General features: G+C 38.9%; 1 protein-coding gene across 3 annotated transcripts in view; it reads left to right on the top strand.

The window, feature by feature from the left end:
• Positions 1 to 12,841, top strand: part of kirrel3a (kirre like nephrin family adhesion molecule 3a) — a 311,368-nt gene that overhangs the window by 203,727 nt on the left and 94,800 nt on the right. For all 3 annotated transcript variants that reach the window (XM_037546986.1, XM_037546985.1, XM_037546984.1), the window contains one exon: positions 12,534 to 12,683. In XM_037546986.1, the coding sequence (XP_037402883.1) occupies positions 12,534 to 12,683 (150 nt within the window). The remainder of the gene's footprint in view (positions 1 to 12,533; positions 12,684 to 12,841) is intronic.

Below are 12,841 nucleotides of genomic sequence, written 5' to 3'. Positions count from 1 at the left end.
CACAGTTTTACTAAAACAGGCTCCTGAAAACTGCCTAAAGCAAAGTTTCGTTTAGCGTAGAGGTGCCAGCTCTGCTGCTGGAGACCTGCCCTCATGCACAGTTCAGCTCCTACTGTAACACAGCACGCCTGGCTCCAGCATCCGAACGCTCATGATTAACCTTGATTAAGTGGGTGTTAGATCTTCAGAAATATACGTCTGTAATTAGATGTGCGTTTAGGGTTGGAGAGAATCCTTTCTTAGCGCACACAACTGTGTAGGTGAGGGACAACAGTTCAAAACAAAGCTGGACTGGTGCCGTCATTTATGTGCGCAATACAAATAGTCAAGAATGAAAAATTCTGATGTCATCCGATAGAATTTTCTTCTCCAGCGGGTTTATTAAACAGAGTTTTATTCACTTGTATGCTTGTCAGTTTTCATATTTCTGAAACCCAAATTTCTGTGGGGAGCTTCCCATAGTTCTAGCAGTGCTGTTGGTTTCCTCCAGAGTCCAGAGAGGCCAGAGAGCTGTAACTATCATTTTCTGGATTGTTTTCTTGAGATAACAAGATAAGGAATGAATTATTTTAAGATAATAATTTTGCTGTCTTGAGATAGCAAGATAATTAACTTGTTTGCACAAGATAACAAATGTGTTGTACCAACTTTATTTTTTGATCACAACATAATTAACTAGTTGTCTCAAGATAACTTATCTCAAAATAACAAGATAAGTAACTTGTTATTTGAAGATTATAATTTTGTTATCTCAAGATAACAAGTCAAGTAATTCGTTATTTCGAGATAGTCTTGTTATCTTGTGATAGATAATTAACTTGTTACATAACAATCTAGAAATTTAGAGCTACCTCATGGCCTCTCCGGATGATTTTTTTCTTATTATTTTTCATCAGTTCTCCTCACAGAAAGATTACTATTAAATATTATTGATATATATATAAATGTATATTGTTGGAACAAAACCTTGTATCTCTTTTTTTTGTCGTTTTTCTGTTTTTGACATAATTTGAAAATACCTGCGCTCTTTACATTGAGTGTAAATTTCTTAATGAATGGACCAAAAGAAACAGCCTAAAATAAGCTGGAATAAGGTCAGGGAACCAGCCCTGTGACCGGAAGGTCGCCGGTTCGATCCCCAGCACCGACAGTCCATGACTGAGGTGTCCTTGAGCAAGACACCTAACCCCCAATTGCTCACCCACCGCTCTGGGCAAGTGTGCTCACAGCCCCCTAGTGTGTGTGTGTGTGTGTGTGTGCTCACTAGTGTGTATGGGTGTTTCACTTCACCCATGGGTTAAATACGGAGGTGGAATTTCCCCGTTTGTGTGATTAATAAAGTATCACTTAACTTAAAAGTAGAGTATGTTACTTCCTTGTCCTGTACAGTTACCATTTCGGAGATACAAAACAGTGATATATAACTTTAAAACGTCTATTTTGCATAAATATATCACAAAAAAAGTGAATAATTTCAGAGTGTACTATAAAAACATAAACATAAAATTAAGGTAACTGGTAGCCAAATCATCGGGAAGGTCAATCAGAATCAACCAATATTAAACAGACTACAGAACTGTCATAAACAACATCCCAGAAACAGAACATAGTCCAGAACGTCACGTTTGGCACATACTAAACATGAAATTAATTTACTGTAGTGTTACTTGGCTGCCTGTCATGTCTTACTTATACCATGTGGCTGTATCACCTATGAAAACACAGATCTTTAATTAAATCGGTATTCAGTGTAGTTCACTCAACATTAACCTTTGGTGTCTGATGGCTGTTTTCTGGTTGACCCCTTGAAAGGCCAGGGTCCACTGGTGGGCCCAAAGTTTTATTACACACTTCTAAAGCCTAAGAATTGCTCAACCAGTTTCCGTTGAAGTCCCTGTAGCTACTGAATAATAATCCCTGGTATGTAATAAGCCTGGGATGTTAAGGGATTGAATTGATACGAACGGTACTCTGCATGAGGTTTTGCGCTTGGTTAGAGAAAATCACAGCACATTCAATAAAAAAATGGATTTTTATAATGATGGTGCTCAGTTTAATAGGGTTGAAGTGCTCGGACTGGACTTGGTGGTGGACGGGGTGAAAAACTGGACTGGAGGATCGGTAATATGTAACAAGCCACCAATTATTTATGCTTTATAAGCTAATCATATTACTAATATGTGTGCGTGATGGAAATCGAAGCAGTTATTATCAATCAAACAATACAGTGGTGAGGCTCCACTTTAACTACAATGCACCCCATCCCATGGCTCATCTAATCAAGCAGTCAGTTGTCATCAGTCAGTGCATACAGAGTTGTATTGATTCTTATACGAGTCGTGGAAACCAGCACTCGCGCAGCAGTTGTTCTGCGGGGAAGAGCGCTGATTTAAAGTGCACTCTTGATGATGGAATAAGTGTCAGTTCGTACATTAGTTTCCCTGGAAGTTTGTCTTTTTTAGCTCCAGCCTCAGGCAGCATTTAGTCATGGACAGAGCTCTTTAATTGAGCCTCTAAGGGCTCTGCTGTCCCATTACATTCATTCTGTCTCACTCTGGCCCGCGAAGGTATCCAGGGAGTCAGGGGTTTCATTGGATTGCGGTATAATGGCCGGAGCTGGCCAAAGACAAAAGTCTGACGCTTAAGCAGACATCGGTAGCTGCTTGATAGCTGACGAGGACTTGGAGAGCGCTCTTGCCGCCTGTGATACGGGATAAACAGCACTTCATCTTGGTAGAGGCAAAGTGAAGTGAGCTAGAAAGTAACTTTGTCACTGTGCGTACTGTAGGCATTCAGTGGAAAAGCACAGGACGAAATGTCCTGCAGCAACTTCAACTGTTTCTAGCTGCAGCTGTTGCTGATGATAACAAAAGCATGGCGTAATTCAGAGACGGTCTGTGAAAAGTGCGGATTCTACACTTTCAATTCATTACAAGTTTATTCATTCATTACAAGAGGAGATATTTTATTCTGATTTGAATATGATGGGAAGTTGTTGTCTTGTTTTGCGAAAAAAAAAACCCATCTTTTACCTTTTTGAATCTTTTTTTTGACCTTGACACAAACGTCAGACTCAAAGAGTGTAAATAGAATGAAAACGTGTTGAGCACGCTTCTGTATTTACATATTTTACATATATTACATATTCCATTCCATTCTTGCATTGGAATGAAGGTGCTAAAACTTTCCTTGGAACGAAGCTATTGAAGAGCCGCTTTTTGGTTCCCTAAGGAACCGTTAAGTGGATGGTTATTCTGAAAGCAGTAATTCTGCTGAACTACTCAGCTAAATCCCAACATGGACCAGAACATATTATTATTATTATTATTATTATTATTATTTTTTACCCGATTTTCTCCCCTATTTAGTCATTTCCAATTCCATCTGCTGCTTAGGCCGGGTACAGACGGCTGTAGCATCACCAGGGATCGAACCCGTGATCTCCTGATGACACGGCCAACGCTTAGACGGTGGCGCCGCTCAGGAGCCCGACCAGAGCAAATTTAAAGAACACTTTATTTTAAGATCTGTTTCTTAGTGGTTGCTAAACTATTAGCAAACTATTAATAAAACCCTGCTACACCGAAACATATCATATGTAAACAAGCTTAGAAATGTGTTATAATAAAGCAATAAACCACGAGAGGCTGCTTTTTTCATGGGAATGCTGTTTTTAAAGCTCCTTATCCCTGTAATAAAATCCCAATAACTCACAGCCTTTCTTGGCTTATGGCTTTTTTGAAACAGCAAGAAACATAAAATGTGATAAAATACAAAATTGTTTTTGGAAAATGTTTAATTATTTAATATTGAATATTTTAATATATTTAAAATGCATTATATACATTATTATTATATACATATATTGTTATTATCATATAAAGAAGTATTCCACCAAAAAATGTTCCTTCAGAGCTGAATGAGTTGAACGGTCAGTCACCCATCGCTGTATATTGCGGTCATTTCAGGAATTTTTTCACTTGTCGTATAACAGTGAAGATATGCTAACAGAACAAATTACCACCAAACCAGCGGCGCCCTCTTATTGTGCTGGGGCTGAATCTCAGACGGCTCCCTGCTCCCTACGTAGTGCACTATATGGGAATTTACTGGATCCTGAAAACCTCAGCGGCGCTAATTACAGCTGAGAGACAGTCATTTGGGTCTCAAACACGTCCACACTCGATAGACGATGCACTGTTTGGCTGTAGAGGCCAGACTTTCTAAACTAGGGAGTACAGAGCCGTTTGGGATACAGCCTGGGTTTGACGCGACTTCTGACTGAAACACGGACATTCAAGTGACATTTTTTAGACTGCAATTCTGTTGTTTTACAAGAAATTATACTGTAAATGCTTTAATTCAAGCCTGTGATATGAATGATTGAGGGCTTTAGGTTGTTTGCTCTTTCAGCCTGTTAGCTGACCAGCCTGGCTTTAGTTAAGAACAACATGTCAGCCCCTCAGTTTAAAAAGAAGTTCTAACATAATCAATAAACTCAGTGGTCCATGTGAGCAGCATGAGAGTCAAAGATTATTCCATTAAAAGCACAAGCATTTATTCGTGCCGTGGCGCAGTAACATGCAGTTCAGTCACTGTGAGGCGGTCATAGGTGCGCGTATATCATGGATTTCACATTGCTTTCGAGCGTGGCTCAGCCAATCAGATTTAAGTATATTAACTTAGTCTTCTCTAAATCAGCTATTAACTGTTTGATGAATAATGACTTGCAGGTGTGCTCATACATGTTAAACATTACGGAAATGTCCTGCATGTCCTGCATGTCCCAGTCAAAATCACGTCTGGAGTGTCCATGCGTTCACTGCATCATTTAGCCTAGTAAGGCTCTCTGTTGAAGTTTGCTGTGTGTGTTTCTGTGGTACCTTGGCTGGTTTAGGCCTGTCGGGGACGCCTGACTCCCATATTCTTCATATTCTGTGTGATGGTCAGTTTGCAGATGGTGAGACAAGTTAGTTGAAGAGCTGTCTTTAACGGCTACCGGTTTCCTCCACCGTCTTTTGAGCAACAGCTCTTTTTTTCAAAGCCGAACAAACTCCATGCGAGTGAGGATCTAATGACGTTGATTGTGAGGCTGGTGTGTCTGGATTTTGTCTCCTACACTCTCAAGTGTCACTGGGGCAGTGCCCCTCTTGTCACGGGTGGGATCCTCAAGGGTGCATCTCAAGGAACATAACTGAACCATTATCCACTGAAATCATACTTTCTAAGCTCTACTGGCTCCACACACCCCGTCTTGCCTTATATTATTACTCTGTTTTAACATTAGGTCATGAAACGGTACAAATACAAGCTTTTCACCTGGAAAAACGTATTTAAGGTTCACAATCAGACCTTAAAACCACTGTTTATCTTTGAGGGAACATTTACACGGTTTGTATCTTGATGAAGGACAAACGTACCTGCACAGAACCTTTATTTCCAGCAGTGCAGCACAGTTTATTCACTCCTTTTTAACTTCCGTCATGCACTTTTAGGCAGCTGCACCAGCTTAATTTGAGGTGCGGTGACCACGAATGCCTATACTAACACACTGCATGCACTCTTAATGCTCACACACAGTAGTCTATACCACTAGGCCATGTGACACATTAATGCGTGGACTCTCAAGGCCTGATTCTGATTGGCTTTTGGGTTCTTCTATGAAATGCAGTATAAGTGAAATAGATCTTGCATTTGTTCGGATGTTGGAAAACACAAAACGGAGCAATGACAACAAGCAAAGTCGTCATTATATGAAATGTGTTATATATCTGTTCTTACTGTATAATTCATTTTACACCTGAACGTTCATCCAGATTCTAATCTCCATGCCCTGTTATGAGGAATGTTTTATTGTCCTTGGATACATGTCTTGTTTACATAAAGGTGACGTGTCCTGTTTAAAAGGCTTGTGTTTTTGTTGGTCTTGTTTATGAAGTAAATACTGTAGGCTGTAAAAGCTGTAATACTGAATACTGAAAGACCTGCTTTCCTTTAATATTTAGTTTCCATTAATATCTTTATTAACAACTATTAATAACCTGTTCAAAGTGTGAGCTAGAACAATATAAGCCTTTTACAAAAACATAAATACTACGTTTATACTGTAAACGTCAAGTCAAATGAGCTGACGAGCATTTATCAGCTTTTAATATTGTTTTTTGTATTTTGATAGATTTTAGGTTGAAAAATGAGCTTTAAAGCGTGAGAAAATGATGCAATACATTTAAAAGGTCTTTATTAATGAATACAAGAACATAATTAAAGTGAAACCCATTTATTCTTACTAAACTCTGCCTTACCCTCAATACAAATGACATGTCCAGGTGATAAGCTATTAAACAGGAACATTAGCTCCCACATCCTAAATCAACATCCAATGAAATCCTGTAGTAAATATTTACGAAAACATTGTTATTGTAAGCTGTAAAATGACAGAGTTCCGTAATTAACCTGAACCTTTCCGAGCACATTTGCTCATTGAGAACTCAGGTAAATATTACCTGCTCATATTCTTTTATGAAAGCTTCACGCAACGATGCCACAGGTGTACTTATAAAGCACTTAACGACCAAAGGGGTAAAGCAAGGTCATTTTTATTTGGCTGTCCGGAAATGAGGCGTTTCACTGAAAATAATAAAAAATGAAAACTTTTCTTTTGAGAAATGTCTCAATAAAATGACCTAGTAGTCCATATGAATGTCATGTAACCCTGCGTTTACACCGGCAGCAACTTTTCGCCTCTCGTCGCCCAAATTGCTGATCTCTCATTGACTGGGGGCCTTTCGAACTCGAGCGGGCCATTGGTTGCCATGGTTTCACTGACGCCAAACTAATAGGTCTCCGTGTCTGTGCAGTCAGAAAACAGCACTTGGTCTTTGCGATTACCGTCTGTTTGCAGTGAAAGCACCGCCACCTTTATTCCACCTGTGGTAGGAATAAATATCTAGGAGCCAGGAAAGGGAGCGTTTCACAGTGGTGGACATAAAGCGCGTACTCCGCTGCTCAGTGCTCCATTCCTACTGGTCATCGCCACACCTCTTCGCTCCTTACTTTCATGAAGTTAAACCTCCAGCCGCTTTGCTGCGCCGTGGCGTTGCTGGTGTGAATGCAGGTTAAACATGTTTGCTGTGTAAACGTTGAACATCCATGAACATGTTATGGAGCGTTTATGTAAGATGTTATGAATGTGTTATGTAGACACCCTTCGAGTAAACTAATAATGTTGTCATTAGGTCGTATTTTTCCGCAGTGTTGCTAAGTGCAGAACAGTCCTCAGTTTTTATGAGGATATCGCTGTTGTCAGAAGAAAATCCCCGTATCTCCAAAGTGGCAGCTTCACAGGAGAAGGAAAAAACTACGGTAACACTTTATTTGAAGGCTACTTACATAAGGGCTTCATGACGCATTCATAAGCGCTGAATAATGCGTTTATGAAGCACTATTTGAACATTTATTAAGTGCTTATGTCAGTTCTCGCAACCTGGCATAAGATGTTTTATGAAATAAATGACATTGTACTGACATAATATGAATAAACGTTGAACATATTTACAGCATTAAACATTTAAAACCCTATACATAACTATTTATGTCAGCATTCTTAAGACGACATTGCATTAATATCAGGATGCCTGGAAACCACCCCCTCTTCCCTCCATGGCATGGATAAGATGATTGAGGAATTATGTATAGGGTTTTAAATGTTTAGTGCTGTAAATATGTTCAACGTTTATTCTTATTATGTCAGTACAATGTCATTTATTTCATAAAACATCTTATGTCAGGTTGCGAGAACTGACATAAGCACTTAATAAATGTTCAAGTAGTGCTTCATAAACACATTATTCAGTGCTTATGAATGCGTCGTGAAGCCCTTATGTAGGTAGCCTTCAAATAAAGTGTTACCAAAACTACTCTACTTTCAATGTAAGTCAATGGAACCAGACGTTTTTCCAAGTCATTCTGGGTCATTTGTTTTGGTCCATTCATTTTGAAATTTACACACAACGTGAAGGTCAGCAGGTATTTTTAAAATCATGATAAAAACGGAACATTTTTTTGTTTCCGACAGCAGCGATATATTGCATCACTGATTGAAATAGTCATTTTGAGCGAAAGGGGGGCAAACACTGCCTCCTGCCTTCTACATGAAAGCGTTTGGGAAGCCCTAGGTTACCTCAGACGTGTTTATCTGTGCTCTGTTGTCTAAACTCCACTCAAGTGCATCTCAGGCCACAGACTAACTGAGCTCTTTCAAATGACAGTTTTTATCTCAGACCATAAATTAAAGCTCATACCGACTAAATAACACATTAAAAGAGTTGGCAATCTTGTGTTTTTCAAGCTTCAGTGAGTCCTACCCATAAAGCACCTGAAAACCCAGATGTGGGCCGAATTGATCACGGCACCACTCGGAGCATTCCACTTTATTTTTCCCTTCTTCTTTTAGCCCCCTCATTCATTCATTTATTGCTTTGATCAGCCTTCACTCAGCCAGGGTTCATCCCTGTTTCTCTCCATTGATGTGCCAATGAGATGCCCACACTCCTCTTTGTGGAAATAAATCATTGTCCCTGCTCCCACTCAGCGGCTCTGCTGGTCTAACGTCAACCCGAAGCCATTTTTGCAGCGCTCATTAAATCCAGCAGATCCATTGCACATCCGTGCTTGTAAATGACAGCCATTGTTTTAAGCCGTTCAGTAAAGAATATTAAAAAGAATATATCATGGGTTCTTTGAGACGATTCTCTGCATCAGGAGCTGTAATATAAGTGTTTTTTTTTAACAGAACATTAAAATATAATAGAAGCTCTGGGAGCTGAAAATGATAAAATAAATAAATAAATAAATCTCTGCGGGTTCTGGATGAGACTATCAGCATAATGCTGAAGCTGCCGGTATTTGTTAGGTGCCCTCTCTGATTTGTGAGAACTGTATTTCCACCAAATTTGCATGAATCAGACTTTCACGGTCATTTTGCATTCACCCTCATCTTATTTTGTGGCGTCCACAGGTGCTCAGCAAAGAACACATCCGTCTAAAAGGTGCCTGTATCGTGGAAATGAGATTTTATTTCAGAACTTATCTGTCCGTACAGTTTGGTTATAGGAACAAAGCTGTAAAATCAGCCTGCTTTGAATTGATCATGGTTGTGATGTCACAACTTCCTTGTCCATACAGTTTAGTACAGTTTAGTGCAGTGCTGCTCCACCCATTCCCGTTGAGCTGAGGCTGAGTGATGTTACTGCAGAGCACCTGTAGTGAACTATAAACCTCTTTCCAATGAAGTTTGGATGCTGCATTTGGATTTGGATATGCAAATTATGTGAACCCTGTATTTAATTGAAAACAATATGTAATGTTGATACTGAGAAATTTGATTGTTTATTGAAAAATATATGCTTTGCTGATATAAGCAAGGCCTCCCCTGAGTATCAGAGTGTCACCCCACAATTATTACAGTCAGACTGTAAAACTACACACACTGCAGATTCATACTGGATTAAAATCACTCCACAATTATTACCGTCAGACTGTAAAACTACACACTGCAGATTCATACTGGATTAAAATCACTCCACAATTATTACAGGCAGACTGTAAAACTACACGCGCTGCAGATTCATACTGGATTAAAATCACTCCACAATTATTACAGTCAGACCATAAAACTACACACACTGCAGATTCATACTGGATTAAAATACTCCACAATTATTACAGTCAGACTGTAAAACTACACACGCTGCAGATTCATACTGGATTAAAATCACTCCACAATTATTACAGTCAGACCGTAAAACTACACACGCTGTAGATTCATACTGGATTAAAATCACTCCACAATTATTACAATCAGACTGTAAAACTACACACTGCAGATTCATACTGGATTAAAATCACTCCACAATTATTACAATCAGACTGTAAAACTACACACACTGCAGATTCATACTGGATTAAAATCACTCCACAATTATTAGTCAGACTGTAAAACTACACACACTGCAGATTCATACTGGATTAAAATCACTCCACAATTATTACAGTCAGACTGTAAAACTACACGCTGCAGATTCATACTGGATTAAAATCACTCCACAATTATTACTGTCAGACTGTAAAACTACACACTGCAGATTCATACTGGATTAAAATCTCTCCACAATTATTACAGTCAGACTGTAAAACTACACACTGCAGATTCATACTGGATTAAAATCACTCCACAATTATTACAGTCAGACTGTAAAACTACACGCTGCAGATTCATACTGGATTAAAATCACTCCACAATTATTACTGTCAGACTGTAAAACTACACACTGCAGATTCATACTGGATTAAAATCTCTCCACAATTATTACAGTCAGACTGTAAAACTACACACTGCAGATTCATACTGGATTAAAATCTCTCCACAATTATTACAGACAGACTGTAAAACTATACACACTGCAGATTCATACTGGATTAAAATCACTCCACAATTATTACAGTCAGACCGTAAAACTACACACACTGCAGATTCATACTGGATTAAAATCACTCCACAATTATTACCGTCAGACTGTAAAACTACACACACTGCAGATTCATACTGGATTAAAATCACTCCACAATTATTACAGTCAGACTGTAAAACTACACACACTGCAGATTCATACTGGATTAAAATCGCTCCACAATTATTACAGTCAGACTGTAAAACTACACACTGCAGATTCATACTGGATTAAAATCACTCCACAATTATTACAGTCAGACTGTAAAACTACACACTGCAGATTCATACTGGATTAAAATCTCTCCACAATTATTACAGTCAGACTGTAAAACTACACACACTGCAGATTCATACTGGATTAAAATCACTCCACAATTATTACAGTCAGACTGTAAAACTACACACACTGCAGATTCATACTGGATTAAAATCTCTCCACAATTATTACAGTCAGACTGTAAAACTACACACTGCAGATTCATACTGGATTAAAATCGCTCCACAATTATTACAGTCAGACTGTAAAACTACACACTGCAGATTCATACTGGATTAAAATCACTCCACAATTATTACAGTCAGACTGTAAAACTACACACTGCAGATTCATACTGGATTAAAATCTCTCCACAATTATTACAGTCAGACTGTAAAACTACACACTGCAGATTCATACTGGATTAAAATCTCTCCACAATTATTACAGTCAGACTGTAAAACTACACACTGCAGATTCATACTGGATTAAAATCACTCCACAATTATTACAGTCAGACTGTAAAACTACACACTGCAGATTCATACTGGATTAAAATCTCTCCACAATTATTACAGTCAGACTGTAAAACTACACACTGCAGATTCATACTGGATTAAAATCGCTCCACAATTATTACAGTCAGACTGTAAAACTACACACTGCAGATTCATACTGGATTAAAATCACTCCACAATTATTACAGTCAGACTGTAAAACTACACACTGCAGATTCATACTGGATTAAAATCTCTCCACAATTATTACAGTCAGACTGTAAAACTACACACTGCAGATTCATACTGGATTAAAATCTCTCCACAATTATTACAGTCAGACTGTAAAACTACACACTGCAGATTCATACTGGATTAAAATCACTCCACAATTATTACAGTCAGACTGTAAAACTACACACTGCAGATTCATACTGGATTAAAATACTCCACAATTATTACAGTCAGACTGTAAAACTACACACTGCAGATTCATACTGGATTAAAATCACTCCACAATTATTACAGTCAGACTGTAAAACTACACACTGCAGATTCATACTGGATTAAAATCACTCCACAATTATTACCGTCAGACTGTAAACTACACACTGCAGATTCATACTGGATTAAAATCACTCCACAATCATTACAGTCAGACTGTAAAACTACACACTGCAGATTCATACTGTTTTGTGTCCTTCTGTGAAACGGAGCAGACGTTCCTGTGTGTAACCACTTCACCTAATCTTTGGCCATTTGACTTAGATGTTGACCGCTCCACTTATACGCTGACCTGTTTGAACTGTAATGTTCTTGTCTCTTATTGCATTATCCTCCTGTCCTCACTGGAGCTTTCTGAGGACCAAGTCAAGGATAGCGTTGCACCTCTGTTTGATCAGTGCCATGTTAGTGGCTGTACAGATCTTTTTAATCATTGCCTCTTGTTGGGGGCTGCCCACAAGTGACGGAATGCTACATCGGATCTTTGAGTATTGAGTATCCCGAACAGACTGTATATCAGCAGATGGTACAATGTCCAGGATAAGAGAGAATGCTTTTTTTCATGGCCTTGGAATTTACAGTGGCATTAAATAATGGTAATAATTTGCTAATGGCATTCATTCATTTGTTCTGCAAATGTTTTTTCTTTTTCCCTGATAAGATTTTAGCAAAATTTCTGAGTTCAGATTATTGATTTTTCTCCTTTGTTTTCCCTCTGTACATTTTTAAAGCTTGGCTTATTAAGAAGTTGCTTCTTGTTTTGCAGGCTATCCACGCTATGACGTGATTGGGGACCACAGTAAAGGGGAGTACCACCTTCTGATCCAGCGGACCGAACTGGCTGATGACGGAAGCTTCGAGTGTCAGGGCATCCAAGCTGCCATCAGGTCACGACCTGCTCGTCTGACCGTTCTAGGTCAGTCTTGGTGCGCTGCCTTCTATCGACCACTTTAACCATTTCTGCTTTTTTGGCTTGCCTTTGTGAGGAGGTCAAGAGGCCACGGTAACAAAGCCGAGGAGCTGGCGCTCCTGCGAGCGAGAGAGGAGGAATACATCTGAAAGGGCACATTTCTT

The sequence above is a fragment of the Pygocentrus nattereri genome, chromosome 18 (genome assembly GCF_015220715.1).
Source record: "Pygocentrus nattereri isolate fPygNat1 chromosome 18, fPygNat1.pri, whole genome shotgun sequence".
Taxonomy (NCBI): Eukaryota; Metazoa; Chordata; class Actinopteri; order Characiformes; family Serrasalmidae; genus Pygocentrus; species Pygocentrus nattereri.
The sequence above is the reverse complement of the archived record's forward strand: the minus strand, read 5'-3'. Positions and strand labels throughout refer to the sequence as shown.